General features: G+C 40.2%; 1 protein-coding gene across 8 annotated transcripts in view; it reads left to right on the forward strand.

Annotated features, from left to right (window-relative positions):
* Window positions 1–22332, forward strand: part of PXK (PX domain containing serine/threonine kinase like) — a 36958-nt gene that overhangs the window by 12667 nt on the left and 1959 nt on the right. Inside the window, exons 4-19 of one of the 8 annotated variants that reach the window (XM_055707694.1) lie at window positions 3264–3450; window positions 5437–5514; window positions 5696–5769; window positions 6690–6764; window positions 8009–8113; window positions 8276–8377; window positions 9020–9181; window positions 10516–10633; window positions 11079–11157; window positions 13357–13405; window positions 14161–14238; window positions 14668–14754; window positions 15351–15420; window positions 16411–16473; window positions 19765–19799; window positions 20071–20140. In XM_055707694.1, coding sequence (XP_055563669.1) covers window positions 3264–3450; window positions 5437–5514; window positions 5696–5769; window positions 6690–6764; window positions 8009–8113; window positions 8276–8377; window positions 9020–9181; window positions 10516–10633; window positions 11079–11157; window positions 13357–13405; window positions 14161–14238; window positions 14668–14754; window positions 15351–15420; window positions 16411–16473; window positions 19765–19781 — 1344 coding nt within the window. In that variant the 3' untranslated portion in view covers window positions 19782–19799; window positions 20071–20140. The other 7 variants (XM_055707690.1, XM_055707691.1, XM_055707695.1 and 4 more) reach the window with 7 other exon arrangements.

A 22332-nucleotide genomic window follows, 5' to 3' on the forward strand; every position in this document is an offset into this window, starting at 1 on the left:
GAAAGTGAAGGTAAATAGGTTATGTATGATGTAGTACAGAAAGAAAAAGCCTTTGTATATGAGGCAGAGGTGAGTGATAAAAGTGGAGGGTTCAGGAAATAATAATTTCAGCAACAAAATAATAAAATGACAGCAACTTGCAGAGTGGGACAAGGAAGAATTTGAAATGAGAGAGAGATTTTGCAGATAAAAGATACCAAGATCTGGGACAGAAACGTCAGCTGCTTGGATGGCTGGAAAAGATCAAACAATAATCAAGACAGACCTCTGACTTGGACAGGGGGATATGCAGAGGGTGGCTGAATGAACACGCTGTGTTCCTGAGCACTTGGTCTCCTTCAGTGAAAACTACTGCTCACCCCCTTGACATTCACACTCCTGTTTCTGCTTTCCACAGTCTGGAAAGGCAAAGATGTATCTCTGCTTGGAGATAGCCTTTTCTGGCTAGTAGAGATTGCTGCCCTGAGAGGTGTGATTCTTCATTATGTGCCCAGCAGACGGCTGGGAAGAGAGCTCTAAGCCTTTATCAAAGACGCACAACTCTGCTGTTGACAAACGCCACCACCATTCTAGTTCAGCGTGCCAGGGCTTGAGAGCCAGCAGACGGTAGCTGACATGAAGCATGTTACAATTGCTCTGTTCTCACACTGTTTTGCAGTTTTTTTAGAAGTTGTGCTTTGTGATGCTGGAGCTGAAGTTTTCCCATCCATTACGACATGCAACACTCCTCAGTCCTTTCCATCCAGAACTCTAAGCAACAGTATTTCATCACTATACTCAGGTCCCATGACTTGTTTTTAAAGTCTTTAAACTCTGGTCTTGTATATATTAAAATTAGGGTAAACAAACAAACAAACAAACCTCCAAACAAAATACCCCCCACCCCCCAACAGAATAAAGCAATAAGCAGTAAGACAATGCCAAACCCCAGTCTCCTTGCTTCAAAACGAAAATGTTGCTGGAAGAACTTCTGGAGCTTCTTTTGGGTTTTAAACTCCAAGTTCTTCCGCTTCTTGTGGCATAGTTGACCTTTCTGTAGGCTTGGGTGGTTGTGTCTGAACACACAGCTGCAGCTGAGCTGGAATGCAACTTTTCTGCTGTTCATCTGGTGCTACCTATATAATAATAGTAAGAATTGAGAATTTCAAAACCGTCTAGGCTGGGGGATGCAGTCCTACCTACCATATACCTTGGAAAACAGAGAGGTGTATACCTGGGACCCAGCTCTGCATCAGAAAGTTTCAAGCCAGATTCCCTGAACTCTCAGCCCTGTACTGGATTGAAAAGCTCCTTTCAGACCATCCTGCATTTCTTCGTGTTCCCTTATTTGAGAGATATGTGTGGACATCGTTGGCTGCTCTTCTCTTCTGTTAAGTGAACTGCTGGTATGGTATTTGCAGCAAGATACCAGGCTTCTGTGAAGCATTTTATTGCAGCTTTTGAACAGACATTCCTGAGCAGGCTGTGGTTTGAAGATAAGAGTGTTAATTCTCAGGTTTTTCTGTGGGGAAGCCCATCCTGGCACCGGTGCTGAGCTGGGGCCACTGAGGAGTGCTGCTCGGGTCTGAAAGCGTGCGGGGTCTTGGCCAGGTCAGCACCTCCGGGGAGCATTCCTCTGTGGTGGGCACTGTTCTCCGTGGGCTGCATGTTTTGGCAGATCGCTACAAAAACCTGGGGGTGAATGTTACTTTCTGCTGAAAAATGGCAGATGTGTGGTTTGTTGAAGTAAGTTTTAAAACAAATAGTAGTGGTTTGAAAGCATCTGAACTAGAGTCCTTTTCTCTCTGATCGTAGCTAGCTGTCAGGTCAAGAAGGTAAAGGTGATTATGATTTGACATGCTTTTCAAATGAGTAAGACCAGAAATGGATTTAGTTGTTTAGAAACTTGGTTTTCAATTGAAGCAAGAGTGGTCTGCCAAATGAAAGCTCTGTATGCCTCTGGTGGTCAAACTAATTTGGTGAATTACTGGCTGTAAGTCTTATATTGTTGCTTTTGGGTTTATTCCCGGATATATTTTTCTGTTTTCCCTTTGGGTGTAAAAGAACATTAAAAAAGCTCCATGGATAGCTTAATTTTTATTAACATCTTCTGTAATTCAGACGTAGCTGTAGTTCTTTTTCAGCCCATGATGTGCAGTCAGAAACTAGAGAAGTAAAAGTGCTAAGACTGATGGGGGTACACCTCCTGTGTTCGGGAGGAGGTAAAAAAGGAAAGGGATTGCTACTTCTGGCCCAGTTAGTTGAACTAATCCTTTGCTTTCTCCACTAGTTCAAATGAAAGCTGTTCAAACACCAAAAATCCCTGTCTTCTCCCTGGTGAACTGTTTGCTTTAGAAATGAGGTTATTGCATCTGGTGTAATTGATTCCTGCAGTACACATTTCTTAAAGATAACTCCCATGGAGATTCAGCATACCCAAGGCAGGTGCTTTAATCTGCAGGACAACAGTGTGTTAACAACATGAAAAAGTCATTCTGGCAATGCGTATGACGTAATTGGATATAAACGCTAAAGATGATCTCGATCTGACTTACATAATGCTTTGAATTTCTGTATGTTTTTTTCATCGTCCTATTTCGAAGTATTTCTCCAATTTTATCTGAAGTTTTGGATCACTTATGTCAACATGAAACAGCTACTGTACATCCACTGGTAGATTGCAGCTATTGCTGAGTTGAAAGATATATAGCTGTTTAAAAACTGTACAACTGCAAATTCAGAAGAGAAAATGGAAAAGTTGTACCATATTTGAAATTACAGAGTTCAAATACTGACAGTAAGGGCTTTAAATTACCTATGAATTACCTATAGAGGCAAAGGAAACATTAAACTGCACTTCATGAAATAAGAAAGCATAAATCTTATCCAGAGAAGATGGTAAGGTGTGAATTGGTTTTTGTGCTGCAGCAGAAGTATGTCATAGAAAGAATTTGGCTGAAAACTGTAGCTATTTAGTATCTGGAAGTTTTGTGTACAGATCTTAAATGCATGACTCACTAGCAAAAATTGAACTCCTCGCATTTTCATTGTCATTCTGCTTGCTAATCTCTGCACGGGGTGGGGGTGGGGGGATGTGAGCTGTTGCCTGACTAGCTCACCCTGATAACAATACTTAGAAAAACCATGAAAGCTTATATATACACAGTACAAAAAATAGTTATCCAGTAGTTGGCTTTCTCCTGAGAGTTACTTTCTGGGTTGCTTAGTTTATATCCCTGAGCCATTTTGAGAGCAAGGTTGGTAATTTTTCCTCTCTTTTTAAGATCTCAACTCTAAGTCTACCTCTTCCTCCCAAAAAATTGATTGGAAATATGGAGCGTGAATTCATAGCTGAAAGACAGAAGGGACTCCAGGCCTATCTCGATGTAATTACTACCCATCACATACTGTCTAACTGTGAATTGGTAAAAAAATTCTTGGACCCAAACAGCTATTCTGTTAACTACACTGGTAAGTGAGGAATTGCAACGCTGCATTATGGTTTCACTTTAGCATGTGTGTGTATCATCCGTTAATGCTGGCAGGGATTTACACCGAAGCATGGGGGGTGGATGGGGGCAGCAACTTTCAGAATTATTATACTGCACATGTGATTATTTGTGATACTGTTTCTCCAGCTCTGCACATAAGTCATGCTGTGATTGTTAAATCTAAATATTTGAATTACTTTACGGAGGAGCGTGAGGGTCAAGATCTGTATAAGCAGAACTCGAGGGAGGGGTGGTGGTGAGAGAAACATCTACTTTTTCAGTTTGTGATCAGTGGGGAAGTTTGGTGTTTGGAGATGGTCTCCCGGAGTGCAGGGTGGAGTTAAGTGAGTCAGCTCTATACTGGTTAAAAAAGCTGGTCTTCTGGACACTGAATCTTGTGTTTGAGGTGGTTCTGAGTTTTTTTCAAATCAACACAAACATTTGTGGTCATCTTGTCTAGCTCCCACTGTCACTTTGGGTTGTGAGACTTCCTGGGACTAATTGTTTGAGCTCGGTTGAGTACTTTTTCAAGGCTTGAATAAGTCACAACCCCCCTTTCCCCCCAAATACTGGAAAGTCACTGCATCCCTTAAAACGATATCCCAGTGATCAGTTCTCTTCCTTATTAAATGCTTCTTCTTTGAATTTGTCTGACTTCAGCTTCAGCCATTGTAAATTGTTAAATATTTGTCTTACAGACTGGAAAAAACCTTCCTCTTAGCAATGAAACCCACTTCACATATTTAGTTTGTGAGCAAACGGACTCTTTGCAAAATGCAAAACTTGTTTTCGTAAAAGCAGAGCCTACTGAAGCAGGAACTTCCTGCTTCCTTTTAATTTGTCTTTTTGCTCTCCCTTCATGTATTGTGCCTTCAGCTTCAAAGTGCAAAGACCATTTCCCGGATGTTTATGATAAGCTGTGGAGGAGTTGTAAATTACTTGTAACTCTTTAAGGATGACGTTTGTCTGGCTAACGCTGAGCAAGCAATTTAAATCCTCTAGGAAACACTGTGACTTCTGTGTTAATTCTGAGTGTTTTTATCAAGATTGTTTTTTCGGCAAGTTGCTGGGAAGTTAGTAGCAATCAAGTCGTTGCCTACAGTCTTTGGAGGCACCATCAGTTTGTCATTTCTTAAGTACTGGATCAGTGAACTGATATTTATTGTACTGTTCTCTCTCTTTTTCCTAACAAATTTTATAGAGAGAAGATACAGTGCAGAAAGATCAGTGCATCCTTACCTTTTTGCTGTGTTTCTATACCAAGATAAGCCACGTTACCGAGGACTCCCTGTTGGCGTGATTCCTCTTCTCCCCTTGATGTCACCACTCCTCACAGAGATTTCCCCTCGAATCGCTTCATGAATAAAGCGGTTGTGTTCCCAGCTCTGGGAGAATTCAGAAACCAGAAGGGTGTCCTCCCACCACCTCTCTGAAATGTGTGTAGGATCATGATAGCTAGCAAAATAGCTTTGCCTGTGCAGAAAAGGGCAAAGTAACGCATAGTGAAACGGAACTGTTTCGTTTACGTAGTTTTTATGTAGTAATAGCAATGTAGATGCACATTAAAGAGATGTAATAGTTAGTACTTTTACAGGCAGAGCAGAAACATTTTGTGATCTAATGTAGTGTATACCTAGTATGGGAAATCTCAGCCGTGAGCATTGGATTTAGACTTGAAAATGTAGATCTAGTGCAGATAGAATGCAGACTGGTAAGCTAAGTTTTCCAAAGGCAGTGCTTTCTCTGTTTTCTCTCTGGATTTGAGTAATCAGGTTAAAAATACGAATGCCCTTTGACTGTGTTTTTATCTGATTTCCTTTTAAAGTGATTTTTCTGACTTTCAGCCTGAATTCCTGCAGGCTTCCTTCTGGCATTGAGCCTTACCTAATATATGGATAATTATGTTATATAGTCTTTTAAAAACATTTTTATCTTTTTTGTTTCTTCTTCTCCTTTTTCTTTCCAGAAATTGCCTTACAGCATGTTTCAATGTTCTTCCGATCAGAGCCAAAGTGGGAAGTGGTAGAACCATTAAAAGATATAGGTAAGAAGAATATGTATGCATGAAAACTTGCCTGATGTTTTTTCCAACTGTACGAGTTGTCCTAAGATTACAATACTATCTTTGCTTACAGAACTTGCCCTGCCTGTAAGCTGTGTGATCTAGTAGTGTTTAATTAAAGCTACTGCTGACTCTTTTTGTTTTGGTTTGGTTTTTTTTTTAGGTTGGCGGATACGTAAGAAATATTTCTTAATGAAGATTAAGAATCAACCAAAGGAACGTCTAATGTTAAGCTGGGTATATATGCTTTCATTTCATATTCAAGTCTTTCTTAATGAACGTGGCTTATTTCATTTATATGGACTACCATGCGTGAGTGAGAGAGAGATAGGCTTAAGAGCTCAGGTGCTGGAAGAGCCTTGAAAGCCCTTAGGTGGATGTGTGGTGTGGGAACTACTTGTGTTTCTTTCCTCTGGTGGCAAATCCAGTTTGCAGGTTTCTGTGCCTGGTCACTTGTTCCCTGCACCCCAGGTTTCTTTAGTTGTAAAGATGTAACTGTTGACCGTAGTATAAATTTGCTTGCTGAAAATAACAAGGTGATTCTATTTAAAGTGGTGGGGTTTCTTACTTGGATCTGTACTAGTACTGAGAAACTGATAGGTGAGAGGGGCATGAATTGCTCCTTCAAGGTAGACATGTATTGACACCAAACAGTTTGTTGTTACTCAACACTGGCTTACACTCTGGTGTGGAAATGTGCTGCCCTCTTAATTGTAATACAAAAAAATTGTATAAGCATGGCTGGTTGTGGTACCTCACTGGAGAGTAAGCAGATATCACTGAAGTCTGTAATGGGAGGGAAGGTTTTTTTGCTGGAAAGGGAGAAGGTGGGGGTTTCAGCCTTATCAGCTCATAATGCACACAGTCCCGCAGTTTGGGGTTGGCAGAGTTCATTCAGCAGTAGTAGTGCATGCCAGGTACGGGGGAGGAAGGAGGCAATAATACTTACGTATGGTCAGATGCTTTGTATCTGCACAGGCCTAAAACCATGGCCGTATTCAGCCTCCTCAAGTTTCATTCTGCGTGTGTAATCTCCTTGCTTGCTCTGCAAAATGTACCTTCAAGCAGCTGTCTTAATTTCTGAGAGCAGAATATAGATCACATTTTCTTTATGGAATGCAACATCTGATGCCATTTTTTCCCCAATTTATTTCCAGGCTGATCTTGGCCCTGATAAATACTTGTCTGACAAAGACTTACAGTATGCTGTGAAACTTCTTTCTTCCTGTTCTGTGAGTATTACTTGACTTCTAAATTGTGCCAGCACAAAAGTGCTTGTCAAGGACTGATCTTGCAAAAGCACACATAGCCTAGTAGACATAGTTTGTAATTTTAGAGTCACTTTCATTTAAAGATGTGTGAACCTTTTAATTACATTTCCCACACAATATAAGGTAAGGTGTTCTCAGCACAAATAATAATCCTGCAGGATTATTACAGGAGATGCAGAGTTGCGGTTAGTTGTATTTTTTTGTCTTCTTGTGCAGTACTGTGAAATCATGAGCTTTTATTTCAGCTCCTCAACACTTGTAGGCTGTTAGGATAATGCTCTCTGGGTGTAATTGCAAACTGGTGTGCTGGGGATATTCTCAGGCAGCAGTAGATAAGGCAGTGGCATGAGTGTTTTTATTTTTTTAGTTCTTTGAACTTAAGACAGGAGTATTTTAATAGTGGTATATGGAGGTTGTACAATTTAGGCTTCTGTGCAATGCCGCATTATAAATACAGTAGGCATCTCTTGTCTGAAAAACTGGCATTTGACTCCAAGAGGAGTTTCTCTTCCAGGATGTTAAGCATGTGAGAGACTGGCTGAAAAGGATGGTATTTAAATTGGTAAACCTCTGTGCAGTCCTGGAACTCAGCACGTGCACACAACAGAAGAGGTTGGGAACTAGGCTTCTCAAATCCCAAACCAGACTGAAACTGATGGATTAAAATGAGACATGAATGAGGGGCCTTTTCCTAATTAGAAATTTGTGTGTTTGTATTGCATGTGCTTATTTCCAACTGTGCTGTCTCACTTGGTTTCACCAAGTTGCAGGAAGTTGTTACAATAATTTCTGAAGGCATAAAACTGTTACGACAGCTATTAATGCTGAATTTCCTTATGTCATAGCCGAATAAAACTGTGTATGGATTTATTAGCTTAGCATGACTTAAACCTGCAGTAAAGCTGCTCATGTGTAAGTGCTAATGGGGCTGGATTCTTCATTTGTCTACATTTTCAGTCTGTTTTGTTAAAAAAGTTGGGGTTTTTTGTTTTTTTTCTTTTATGTGGAAATTGAACAGTGTCTTTGTGAAGCTTTCTTTGCTTTTACTCCAGGTTAAGACTGAATAACTTGAGCAAATGCCACTGACAGAATCCAATTTATTACTTTAAATACACAACTCAGACCTTTTCCTACTTGTGAATTGAGCGAAAATGAATTACAGAGTCTGTCATCTAAAACTTACCTACAGTTTCTTCTTTTGGTAGCATCCCTATATTTACAAAATCACTTTTGCCACTGCCAATGAATCTTCAGCGCTGGTTATTAGACCGTTCAGTGAAAAAGGGACACTAAAGGACCTTATTTATAAGGTAATGTCTGCCCTCCTCTGCCCCCAAATCAAACGGTAGAATGTTTGCTGGAATGACCATAGTATGTCTTTTATAAAACTGTTTACCATCTATTGCTAAGCAAACTAAGACAATTACTAGCTTTTCTGGGCATGATACTTGATATGTGTGTTTCTTTTAAAGGCAAAGCCAAAAGACCCATTCCTGAAGAAGTATTGCAATCCTAAAAAAATTCAAGGTCTTGAACTTCAGCAAATAAAAACATATGGGAGGCAAATACTAGAGGTATGTGTTTTGGCTTTATTTACCAATCTTTCTAATTTTTTTTTTTTTATTGAGACCGACTGGTTTAACTAGAAAAGGTAGACAAAGTTTGAGCACACAAGCTTTATTTCAGCAGCAAACTTCAAAGCTAAATGTAAATTGAGATTAACTGCTGGGAGCTGAATTTAGATAAGTGTGTGTGAGGCCATTTCTGACAAAAAAAAAAAAAAAGGCAGTCGGTATGTGTGGAGCTTAAGTGGGAGAGGTGATAATGTAGTTTTTACCCTGTGGAAAAAGGAAAGGAAGTAATTCATTGCAGGCAGAACATGTGCCATAAATTCTTTGTCATTAATGTGGGGTTTTATAATTTTTAATCAAACTATAATGTTCACTAGAATTGTGAATTTTAGTTTCCAGATTTCTTTGGGAGGTGTCTGTAAGCCTGCCTTAAGGACCAGCACCAAATACTTGATTTGTGAGAAATGTTGCCAGTGAAATAGAAATGAATAGTCAGCCAAAGATGAAGTATATAGAAGATCAGGTTGAGCAAGCATTCCAAACAGGGGCGTTATTTGTTATGTGTCTGCTTTAGTATTGGAGCATTTAAGATCTTGAGTTCATCAGAGCATCTTGTGACAGTGCTTCTGTATTGAATTTTTTCAGGTGTTAAAATTCTTGCACGAGAAAGGATTTCCTTACGGCCATCTTCACTCTGCCAATGTGATGTTGGATGGGGACACCTGCAAGTTACTGGACCTAGAAAATTCCTTGTTGGGACTTCCATCATTTTATCGATCATACTTTTCACAGTTTCGGAAAATTAATGTAAGGTTCAGGCAATTGATTCAGCTGACTCTTACGCATACCTTTATCCTCAGCTTCTCTTTGTGGAGAACTGACTAGAATGAAAAAAACCTCTCTCAGCCCCCTTTCTTTAATCTGAGCTTTTCTCCATCAAATCCCTTTTCTGCTTCCTCCAAATCACTATCTGGCTGCACAGAAGTTTTGTTGCAGCATGCTGGAGTGAGGCTGAGGCCAAAGGTAAGCAGGTAGAAGGAGAGTGCAGGTGAGTGTTTTCGTGACAGCAATGCTGGCACAAATAGAGGTAAACTGCAGTTGTTTTAAGATCCCTTTCCACCCCGGTCTTGTATTTCATAGGAATGTGCATATTGTCTATCACACTTTTTCACTTGTATGTCTGTACAGTGAGCACAGCTTACTATTGGGTCTCAGCTGGGAGCAGTAATCAGCCTGGTCTTTGGTGGATACTGTGAAAATTGATTAGATGCTTCCAGACATCTAGCTATTACAAGCTGGGGTTTATTTGTTTGAAGGATGTCTCTTAACTGCAGGCTTGCAAAGCAAAATACTATCTTCCTACAAAAATACGAAAACAAATTTGCCCTGCTGCAGCAATACAGCCAACATCTTGCTCTGCCTTTAAGTGCTTGTTGTAATAAATGCTGTACAGCGTCACGAGACAGCTGCTTGCTGACCTTGCTAAACAAGTTCTACTGTGTTGTCAAAGAAACGATCAAAAGTTCATGGCTAGACCAGATCTGTTAGTGCCATCAAAGCTCTAATCCTCTTCTAGTAAGAGGAGCCATTTCTGTTTAAACATGATTTAAAAATCTCAGAAATATGCTGCCTGGAAGCTTAGCATCTATGTACAGCTCGTACAAATCTAAGGAGGAGTGAAAGAGACTCTCCTGGGTTTGTTTGGTATGCACTCTTTGCTGTCTTTTTATCTGCCTCCCTGTATAGTGACAGCAGATTATGAATCTCGTTCTTTGCTGTTTGACTGAGCTAGGAAAATGTACTTGGTTGTGATTCATATTGATGTATGACACTCTAAACTGCTGTGTGTGAAAAGAGTTTACTACCTTACATGTTTTTACAGAACATGACTATACTGTTTCTATCATCACGTACAGAAAGACAGCAGTAGCTGCTTTAGCTTGAGATGTGAAGGTTTCATCTGGGTTGAAGTTAGACGGTGAAATCATAGTGGTTAAGAACTGTGTTAATGGTTCCTCTTTTCTGTCTTCAAATGCAAACCCATTCTTTTTCTTTAATGGGTTATCATATGTTTTCAAACCGCTTGTGAAAAACTCATTAGTTCTAGCAAGTTGTGGTTTTATTGTTTTGTTCTTCCACAGACTTTAGAAGGTGTTGATGTACATTGCTTTGGACACTTACTGTATGAAATGACATATGGAAGACCCCCCGATACAGTTCCAGTAGACAGCTTCCCTCCTGCACCATCAGTGTTTGTAGGTTAGTATGCAGTCGAGAAAATGCCAGTCTCAGCTTCCTGGGTACTCTTACTTTTTACCTAGGCTGAAGTGCTGTGAAATAGCAGCCTAACATCTTTGCAGCCTGTGACTGCAGAGAATTAGTTAGTCATTTGCAAAAATAGAAAACGTGTTCTTCCTGAAATATATGTAGCATATAAATAAACCTTTTTTTTTTTTTAACTGAGTGATAATGCAGTGTGTAGTAAATAATTAGATGCCTGGATTCCCTCACCTCATGTCTAACATTCCTGAGAAGTTTGTGTAATAGTAACAATATAATAAAAACCACATGACACAGAGCTTCATCACTGCTTAGTTGATGCAGTACTTAGGGAAACACCACACAGCAGTGCCAGACGTTCGTTCTAAATCATTTGCTATACTGCTGTGCAAAAATGTGTTCGTTCTTATTCTTTCTTTGGTAGTGTCTGTGTTGGAATCCATTCTGACCTGTGAAGCTATGAAGAATGGCATGCCAACTGTTTCACGGCTCTTACAGATGCCGTAAGTCTTGTTTCTCTTGGTTTATACTCAAAGCAATGTTTTTCATTATATTAGGAGGAAGAACCTTTTTGCTCTTGTTCCTTTTTAGATAGATTTGCTCCCCATTCTGAGGGATGTATAGTGTATCCCAAATGAAGCTTTAAAATTGGTAGGTCTTACAGAACCCATTCCTTGTGAATATGATAGATACTCATGTAATATTTCTTTGTCTCTTGGTGTGTTGGAGCTGTTACGAACGCACTTTATTTAGCGTGGTGCTATGGTTTAAATGGAGCCAGCTATTAAAGTGGTGCAAGCATGGCTGAGATTGTTTTAAAGCATTTGGAATAAGGAGTCTTTTTATATGTCCCCTTTGGATGTACTTCAGTAGATTTTGCTACCAGTTTACTTATGACTAGCAAAATAAATCTCTTGCTTTGCTCAGCAGTGACGTTTAGACTGTGTCTGGTATGAAATGCTGTGTGGAAGTTCTCTCTGGTTTCTTGCAAGTGCTGGCTTAGGGATTCTCTGAAGCATAGACAGAATAAACTCCCTTACAGGCTGTCCTCCCAGTGATGCAGTGAAGTACTGAGGACAGGTATGGGGCAAGACTAGGATGCAGAAAGGGAGCAATGTCAGTGCAGGACTCAGCTGGAGATCATACCTGTCTGCAGTGCTGCCCTGCCTGCAGTTAGGACGCATCTGCTGTCACTGTGCTGCGACACGTCACCAGCATGCCGAGTGTAGAACCACAGTTCCTGGTGATGGGTTCTTTTATTTTTTCTGAATACGAGGTGCCAGAGTCACAACCTTAGAGATGACAGATTGCCCATACCTAAATCTGGGGCTGATCTCACAGTATACAGATTGCAGTACATTTAGAGCATGCTACGAGATTCATATTTCCTGGCTGGGAAGAGTCACTGCAGGCTTGTCTCAGCCTTCAGCTCCTTCTACTCTTCCCTTCCTCTGCTTTTAAAGAGGTGGGAGGTAGAGAGAAGAATGTAAGCAGGGGAGAAATATTGTAAGAAAACTGTGAATACAGGAATATACAGGTCTTAAGGTTGTTTGTTCAACATCTTTTATACCCAGCTGTATCTGATAAGTAGGATATTATACTACATTCCCTTTACACCAGTACTCTTCACAGAAGTGTTCTATGTAGGTGTGCAATGCAGTTAATGTAATTTAAAGCAGTTAATGTAATTTAAATATTTATTAGGCTTTATTATTTATTGTAACCATCTAAACTATGAGTTCGCTTAATTTTGGAAGGACGTGTAGTCAGAAAGGGTCAGAAAAATGCCCTGTAAACAAGGGTGAGCTTTTGTGGGTTTTTGTAAAAAGTCTTTTAAAATTAGCTTTATTCCTGAATTTTTCACAGAATGCTATTCTTATAAACTTGGTTCTAGGCTTGAACTTGTTTCTCTAGTATAGGCCTGTGATAATTTTCCATAGTGAACCGCAACAAAAGGTCTCTGCAATTGTTTATCTGGGAGCCAGGCTTCAGATGTCTTTCTGGGACAGTTTTCTAGTATGTTCTCCAGAACAAAGTATCTTGAAATGGACTAACCAGTTTATTTTCAGACTACCATTGCCCTCTAGTGTCTTTGTTTTGGATGGAAAAGGATTAATCATTTATGCTGTTGCTATTTGCTGTAGTTGCCTTTGCCACAGCACAGAAAAAAAATGCAGATATTTTCAGATGTGAAGTTCACTCACTGATCTTTCACATGGCTCTTGTTAATGCTAAAACAATAGTTGTGCTAAGAGAATTTTCTTTAAAAAAGCAATGATTTTATTTAGGTGAGATTTAAAATAAAGTCCCTGGTAATCTTTTGTCATTAAAAAATCCATATACTTTTAAGGAAAAGGTGTTCTTTTCAGGGGTACCCTTCTCTGCCTTTGATAATTGTACCTGTTCTATCAACTTCCAAAATATTTCATGCAGTCTTGCTTACTCTGCCATCAGTAGTGGCTACATTCTGAGGGTTGAATGCTGGTAATTTTACAGCAGTGCTTGGAAAATCAAAAGCAGTACATAAAAACCTGTGGGGAAAAAACCCAAACAGTGGCCTAGGGATGAGGACAGAGGTGGAAAAGGAGAAAGAGGGAGTTAAGCGAACGGTACCAGTGGTATTCTAGCTGTGGTTCTGCTTGTATCTTGGGAATAATGTTCTTTTTTTTTTTTTTCCTGTATTTTTTTTTATCCATTCACAGATTATTCAGTGATGTCCTGCTAACAAACTCCGAGAAACCACAGTTTAAGGTAGAGTTGAACATTGATTTGTTGATGTTTGTGGAAGTGCCAGGCTGCGGGTAGCTACACGTTAATTAACAGGTAGCGTAGAGGAGATTTGGCTTTATGGTGATTGCCATCAGTATTTGGGTTCCTTTGCTGAACTGCACCCAAGAACATTATATCACCCCTTAGAAGGGAGGCACTGTGTGACCTGTGAGTGTTCAAGTGCAGTTCCTGTCCTGGAGCTCATTTGTGTGACTAATGATGGCGCTTTATCTGAGCAGAGGTCACTAAGTAACACGGGTCCCTTTCAGTGAGATGAAACAAATTGCTAAAACCTGTGAAAACTGATTTTGCTATGTGAGACCATAAGCACACTGTTGCCAGTGTCCCCAGTCCCCAGGACGTGGGGAGCCACCTCTGCTCCCACTGGGGAGCTGCCCCAGAGCACTTCTTCTGAAGGGCACGCTGCCATGTGTCTTGCGTTGTCAGCCTCATGGCAGTTTGGGGATGTGACTGGAGCATGAAAATAGTTCACTGTCCCTGCCATTAGAGGGTCCCTTCCATTATTTAGTGTTCCTTTGTCTGTGCTGCTAGATCTGTAGCTAGGTTTTGCATGGAAAACATCCATCTAGAGTCATCTTTTCCCCTTCACTAGGGGAATAGTGTCTTTAGGTAAGCAACATGACCAGATGAATGGTGAGTTTTAAGTGGTGAAGTTGTGTTTTCTTTTGTCACATTTGGTGCTATGATTTTTTTTTTTCCTCCCCATCGTGTGTTAGATTCCTACTAAGCTAAAAGAGGCATTGAAAACCTCCAAGGAATGCACAGAAAAACGATTAACAGAAGAACAGAAATTGGTAACGTCTGCATTTCTTTACTGTATTTTCTACAGACATTCCATTTCCTCTTACCACTTTTAGATGGGGAAAGAGAGTTTTTACTCAAAAGTGATTCTGAGTAGTAAAGGCTTTCATCAACAGATTTTTCTTTCCCAAAAATGCAGTATGGAGTTGTAGAACAGCTGTTGAGTTTATGGCATTTCACTGTTCTAAGTGATGCAGCTTCACAGGCAGTGGCTCCTAAGTTAAAGTAAAGGATCATTTTAACTGCAGGATGAGGCTCCATCCTCTACCAGCATTTTATTTAAAGATAAAAATGGAAAATGAAAGGAGAAAACTAAACATGCAAAGTGACTCAGTGTATTTTCTTGTACCCCAAACATATGCCTTGCGTGAGAACATTTAAGATCTTAACAGGGTCTTTTTCTGTTTTTCTTCATCTTGAAGATTCACCAGCACAGAAGGCTGACAAGAGCTCAATCTCATCATGGCTCTGAAGAAGAAAAAAAGAAAAGGAAGATCTTAGCACGAAAAGTAAGCAGTCTTTAAGTAGGTTTCTTACACAGAAAAAGATGTGTCTTTGTTTAACGTTTGGCATGCACAGCCGCAGGTACACTGCTCTATTCTGCCCTGTGTTTTTCTGTCCTGCTTCCTGATTGTTTTCACTTCTGTAGCTAACCAATAGATTTCCTAAGAATTTTAAGACCGCGGCTGACTTGCATATTGGTTTAACCGGTCTGACATGGCTGTGTGAACAGTCTTAGTTAACATCATACACAGATGATAACCTGTGCTGCTTCTTACTGCTCTGTGAGGGTATTGGAGCCTTTTTCAGTCTGCTCCTGCAACATGCTGCCTGTGTTTCTTTTTGGTGGGTCAGTTTTCTACCTCTCCTTTGTGGCCAGAGTGTACTGGAGTTGCTGTGGTTGTTTGCCTGGAGATATCTGAGCACAGAGCAGCCTTGCTGCTGTTGTCATCACGGCAGCAGGTGTTGGATGTGGGGAGGAGGCTGCTGGGCATTGATACAGTGTGTGATACAGTGGATGGCTGTTACAAATCTGTGTGTCAGTTGAGTCCTTACTGTGGAAAGTGATTATTCATTCCCATCTTCTGTTTCTTCTTTAAAATAGAAGTCAAAACGCTCTGCCTGTGAAAGTGGGGAAGAACACTCAGCAAAATACAGCAACTCAAATAACTCAGGTAACTACAGAGAGAAGAGCTTGCTTCTACACAGCTATGTCAATGTTTTTTTGTTGCTTTCATTTTCTGGCTTAAAAGATCTAGAGTCACCATCTGTTTACACGTCAATATTGGACTACCAAAGCCTGATACCACTTCGGTAGTATTTGGGTATTTAATAATAGATAAATGGAGGGATTAAAAATACTGTCAGTATTAGATTTTCAGCTGCCTAATTTAAAGCAATGTGTCCTCTCTTCTGTGACCCATTCCTCAAAAAAACCCAAAAAATCAGTCTCTTCATTCTGTTTTGATATTTGAGTGTAATAATAATAATAATAATAATAACATCCATTATTTGGGCCATCTCATAATGCAGCCTCCAAGGAGAAACTCTGTGGTGATCTGTGTTATGTAGTAAGGTGTTAAGATGAATGAGAAAATTATCTGTTTTAATTGCTGCTTCAGTGCCAAATTCTAAAACAACAGAGCCTTTGACAAGTCGTCATTTAGTTAAAAGGAATGGTTTCTACTACCAAACAGTTCAGCAGAGTTGACTTGCTTGGCTAAAATGTGTCCAAACACAGCCTGTTCTGGAATAGTCAGATGTGAGAGTAACTTGTGGAGTACAGCAACTGACTGAAAATCATCTCTTAGAAGGAGAAATGGGGTGCCATGCATGCAGTGGCACAGCTCTTAAGGAGAACAGAATTTGGACGCTGAATTCCAACAGCCTAAGCAAGAGAACAGAAGTGTTTCCCATTGAGGAGTACTGTTGAGTATGCTTCTCACGTGTTTGGACCTCCTCTGGTACTGTGTACTGTAAAGCCTCTGTTCAGATCGGGTCTGAGCAACACCGTTCCTATGAATGAGAATCTTTCACAAGATTTCAGTGGAAGCAGGATTGGATCTTCAGTCAATAAAGTTGGCCTGTTTCCAACAATCTGCCTTGTCTGACCGTCTTGAATTCTAATGTTGCAGCTTTAGTTACTAGACTGTTGTTTTATTTAGCAGGCTCTGGGGCGAGTTCCCCATTAACATCTCCGTCATCCCCCACTCCGCCCTCTACGGCAGGTAAGTTCAAGAGTTGTTACAGTGTTTGTCTTTTTCTTTGGTTTTGGGTTTTTTTTGTTCCCCCCCCTGCCCCTCAACTGTGGGTGTTATTCCCAAGGATGGTTAAGGAACGGTGGTTTCCGAGGATGGAACGCAGAGATGAAATTTATCTTATGTCAGCCTGAGTGTGGGCATGTGCTCTCTTTTGAGGGCAATAGAGAACCTTTTAATACTGTTGTTTTTTCATTTAACAACCTTTTGTGAGAGATATACCTGAAATGATTTACCCGTAGAGTGTAAGTGCTTCCTTCATAGTCTTTATTACTCCAGTCCTACCGACATTGCTACTTTCCAGGTGCTTTTGGGCCATTTGTTCTGATGTGAATGGTCTGTTGACTCCCAAACACTGTTTGTTGATCCCTTGTCTCTGTGTATTCTCTCTGTACATCTGTACTGCTGTGATGCAGTTTTAGGGAATTTTGGGTGTAACAAATTCAGTGGCTTAGGCTGCCTAAATCCTCCCCAGTTCTGCTGCAGCCCATTGATAACACCCATAGAACTGGTAGAAACAAGAGACTGATTTAGGTTAAAAATAATTTCTTTATGATTTTTGGCTAGTTCTGTTTTCCAGTTTGCTGGGTAGCTGTGCCAACAGTTTTGCTCATGTTTAGGACAGGTGGTAGGAAGTGGTGAAGAATCTGCTTGAGTGGGCAATAGAAATGCTTATGAAAGTTTGATGACAAGTCTGAATATTGAGCAATAGTGGATGTGCTTCAGTCTGAAAGGCTGGAAGGGGCGCGCTGGCAAACATTAACAGCAAAAGGTGTTAGTGGAATACAGTTCTAGAAGGGAAGCAGTCTATAGCATTGCCATTTGTTACAATGACTCATGCCACATGATTTCTACTCCCAGGAACCTTCTGCACAGCTCAACTCGTTAACTAAAGCAATGCAATCAAATTTGTGTTTGCTGTGGATGGTCTTTCCAAGGACGCTGCGCACTGTGTGATGTAATTCACATCAGTCATGCTGAAATTCAAATCGGTCAGTTCTCCTTCAAGTTCAGGGTATGCTGAAGCCTTATTTTATGAACTAACTTCTCCCAGTTAGTCTAAACAAGATGGTTACTGTTATCGTGTTGCACAATAACAGTGCTGTTCTCTGGATGTACTGACTCTTAGCTGGAGGGTTTATTTCAAGTTCTGTGTGCTGTAATAAGGAAGTAGCTGAAAATGCAGAAGAAAACCTTATGCCCACTGAATGGACCCATGTTTAGAAAACTTTTTTTCTCCTGCAATAAAACTACCTTTTACTTATGTTTTAACTTGAACCTGTTGGAACTTGGTTGAAAACTTTTTCAAGTTTTGAGCGTGTGATGCAGGTTTGTATGTGGATGTGGCTCAAATGACTAGCTAAAAATAGTTCAAGTTTGGACTCAAAACTCAGCTCTGTTGTTCAAATTGCATTGACCCTGCGTGTCAGTCATCTTGCTGCCACTGTGCTCTTGGTGGCTTGTGGTGAGCAGGGCCCTACTTGCATTCAAATCGGAAAATGCTTTAGTATGCTGATGGCTTTGATCTTTTTGGGGTGTAAAGGCAAATGTCACCATTTCAGGAATGCTTTTGTGAGTCATATTCCTAGAAGAAACTTCAGGTAAGAGTTCTAAGAGAAAGCTAGTGTGCCTCATTTTTTTCACCAGCAATGTTGTACATCTAGCTCTTCTAAGCAAGTATGCTATTAATGACTCGATGAAAGTCGCTGGCCCCACGGTAGGACTTTCTTTGTGACTAGTAATGCTTGTATCTCTCTCCTCCAGTTTCCTTGAACTTACTAAGGATATTTACCTCTAAACCCAAATTGCTTGTGGGTACCAGTGTGGTGAGATGACTCAAAAGGGGAGTGAGGCTTTCAGTCTGTCTTTCTGGTTTGGTTGTGGTTGTGTTAGAGTCATGGCATCTCAAAGCATCTTGCTGATGTGATGCCATGGCAAAATGAAGGCTGACATGGAAAAGCATTCCCAACAGAAGCTCTTGTCCTGGCCTGTAACCAGCCAAACCAATGTAGTGTGTGGGTACGTGCAGAGCCAGACGCTGACACAAGGGGAGTGGGCTCCCGGCTGACATGCCCTGGGGAAGGAACCTCGTTCAGGGGGTCTCTCACATGTTGAGAGGTGCTTTGTCTCCGAGCAAAGACCTTCCGAGAATTAGCTTGCAGGAGAGTGCTTGGTATAGTCAATGCAGAACAGACTAAGAAATAAAATGATGGCTGGCTTAGGCTGGCTTTGTGATGACAGCTGTAGCTGTGGGGTCGAATGCATGACCTGCTCTGAGGGGAAAGGCGTCTGCTGGAAACAGGCTCTCATGGGCTTTTCTCATTGACTAGAATATTTTGGGCTGGTTTTGTTGCAGATACTTGGCTAAGTAACATCTTTGAAATATATTGTTTAGATCATGGCAAGTGATTCTGATGTAACTGTCCCTGTTTCTGACATTCTCCCTTAAATGTTTGATTCTTTTTACCCCACTTGCACAATTCCTTGCTTCCTTGAAAATCTGTTATTTTTCCTTGTGGCATCAGAAGGGATGCAGAACACTGTGGTATGAGTTATTTAAAACTTCACTGCATCTTCCCTAAATTCAGTAAGCCCATAAAATACCAGTGAGCTCTTACAATAGAGGAAAGTTTGGAGGGTGCCGTTTTTGCTTCCCTGGGTTTCCCTGCAGGAATAAAGTGAAAGAGTTGTACTAAACTTGAGCTATCTTTTCCTGTGCCAGTTGTTCTGAATCCTTCAGTGTGACACATGTTTCATAGACACCCATATGGTGCACATTTCTGCCCTTCATCTTTCTGTAAGACAATTTGAATGCTTTAGTAACTGCTCTTCTTGAGTGTCTCTGACCTATGCTGCATAAGTGTAAATACAGGTGTTAATACGACAGGAAATGTTCCTTGAACTGAATGGATTTCATCTTCTGTGGCTAATCTTCCTGCAGATTTCTTGCTAAAGCTCTCTAAATCCACTTGAATCCTGTAAAGCTTGAATTATGGCATGTGCAACTGAAAGCATGTGTGTAGTATTTGTTCAAGTGTGATACATGCTTATAGCATGGAAAATTGTGGTTCGTTATTCAGAATCGGACAAAGTATTGTATGTGTAATAGAAATAGTCAGTCTGCTATCATATTTGTCAGTGAATAAGAATGTATTGATTTTTGTACTAACTTTCCAGCTAACAGTATGTGTTTTTCTTACCTTGACACGAGAACCAGATGATTAACTTGTGTCCTCTCTCTTTCTCTGCTGTCTTCAATAGAGCATGCATCATTTTGAACGTGAATTTTCGGAAAAGTAAGCTAATGCTGATTTATCTCTTTAAAGATGCTCTGTTTCTGTATGGGAAAGTTGAATGCAAATCTTGAACTTGCTTAGTATTGGGAGGGAATAGAAGAAAAAGATCTGAACGTTCTTATGGATTATTTTAATGAAATACAGCATCTTTAAAAACTCTATAACTAAAATGATTTTCTTTGTTTGCATCCCATTCTTAGCCAAGTTTTTAATGCTGTTTGCTCAATTACTGTCACTTTAAATTCATAATTAAGTTTTTGTTTCAATTCAGGCATCAAGTTTACAGCATCTGATTTACTTCCTATTCCTTTTAACACACTCTTTTAACAAAAATGTCCCTGTAAAAAACCCTTGGTAAGTTCTTGTTTGAGTGTTTTATTCTTACAACTGCATGAATGAGTAAAATGTGTGTTTACAGGCAACTTCTTCCAAAATATGTATTGGAAAGGTCTAGTGATAAGTGAGCACTTGTCTCAAATGTGTTTTTTTTCTAGTAAATAAAGGAAAATATTTCATTGTTGGGCAGAACAATTTAATCTCTAGATGTAACTGCATATAAGTACACAAGTGTGAACTAAGATTTCCTTTGCACCACTTGTGTCAGGAAGAGGACAGCATGGTTTTGGTCAGCTAACTGGAATGAATGTATCTGAATATTTTCATAATCATGCTCTGAATTAAGAGGTTCAATATGTAATGCTCATAGCTAGTCAGGTACCATGCTCAAACCTGTGTGTATTTGTGTTTTAAGGCAGAGCTGAGGTGTAAGAGTATTGTCTGTAATCAGCCTCCCAAGAGTTTAACTGTATGATGTTGTCGTCCGTTCAGTTTCAGGAATAGTGAGTCTTGAGGAATTTAACAATTTTCCAGGAAGGAAGGTGGCCTCTCCCCCTACTTCCCTGTCTTTTCTATACCCGTTGTAAAATAACATGACCAAAATTTGAAGATAATGTGGAATCTTGGCTTAATAATACTTTGTGATCCAAGCACTTTGTGGCTTTTTTGCACCCCTTTCTATCAAATGCATACCTTCTTTCACTGCATGTGCTACTGTTGTATTTGTGTTCCATACCGAATCCTGGCTGCTGTTTTCATGGTCATTCCCTGTCACATCTTGTACAACTGCTTGCATAGCCACTTCAACCTCACTTTGCAGTTTCAGTCAAAAATCTTTTGTTCTCTGCCATTCTTGCATCTCTTTCAGGCCATTTAATTTAGGGCTTAGCTTGTCTTGGCTCTTTTACAGCAGTTCATCTGATCAGTTTGGTGATAGCGTTGGTACGCCACTCCTACAGTGTTCTGCTCTGACCACTTTAACCACAAAAATGGTTACTTCAACTGTTCTTGGTCTTGTTCTTCCTTTGGTAAAGTGTCAAGTTCTGCTTTGCTGTGCTTTGCTGACAGTCTATACACACACGAGAAACAGGACGCTAACCTAGGGGATGGTTTTCCAGTATTTCTAAGAATAAATTGACTTATATCTTTGGCTAGTGTAAAAAGTAGATTTGGATAAGTTAGATGGCCCCAAGGCATCGATATGTAATTTATTTCAGTTTGTGCTGACATTGTGTAATGTTTTGATTACTTAAGAGAGCAGTTGATCCACATGCAACAAGCGTGTTAAATTGTTTCAGTTGATCTCTGATATTTCTACGAGGACTCGAGTATTTCCCCTGGAAGGGAGGAGAGTGAAGATAAGCCCAATATGTACTCCCATGTTTTGTTGTCACAGGTTTTCATGCCAATGAGAATTTCTCCTGAAGAGCTGGAAGTGCTACAGTCATAGCGTGTATTGATGTGCACTGGCAAAATTAGATGCTTTGTGTGAATATTCTGCATTTTGAGCTTGCTCCCATATGGGAAAAGTCTCTTCAAAGACTGGGGCAAATAGACAATGAGGGAGCTTGGAGTTATGACTTTCATCAAGTATAACTGCTTTTTTTTAATCACAGTGGTTACTTTTTTACTATTACTTGTTAGTCTGAGAGCAAGTGTTAGTGAGGAATTGAGAGAGACGTGGAGCACAGCGAACTTTGTCTGCTTTTTGTTTTCTGTAGCTGAGCTTTATCCTTCGCTGAATGCCTCTTGAGTCCGTGTGGTATGTCCTGTAACTGCTTGGTATTTGCTTACTACTTAGCAAGCAGTTCTACTTCAGTAACCATGGTCTCTTGGTTGGCCTCATGATTTGCTTTGCTGTCCTTCAGCATCATAGTTCTTGCCACTTACCAGTATATTCCTCTTTGTAGGTTAGAGCTGCTGGAGGCAAGTGTTCGCCTATAGGTGCCGTTTGTCTCCGTAGTCTATGGAATAACTCATGATCTAGATGATGGAGTTAAAATTCACTGTTGAATAGCTCTAAGATATTAATCATTGCAAAATATATGAGACAAGACGGGTCCATCATTCCCCATAGAGCTGGTGATGGGCTGTAAATGCCACCTTCACGCGGATGTCTTGTGGAATATAGCAAGTGGTCACCTCTGAAGCCCTTTACTCTCAAGCCTGCCTGATTCTTTGATTATATTGCGTAGGA

Source organism: Falco cherrug, chromosome 4 (assembly GCF_023634085.1).
Source record: "Falco cherrug isolate bFalChe1 chromosome 4, bFalChe1.pri, whole genome shotgun sequence".
Lineage (NCBI taxonomy): Eukaryota > Metazoa > Chordata > Aves > Falconiformes > Falconidae > Falco > Falco cherrug.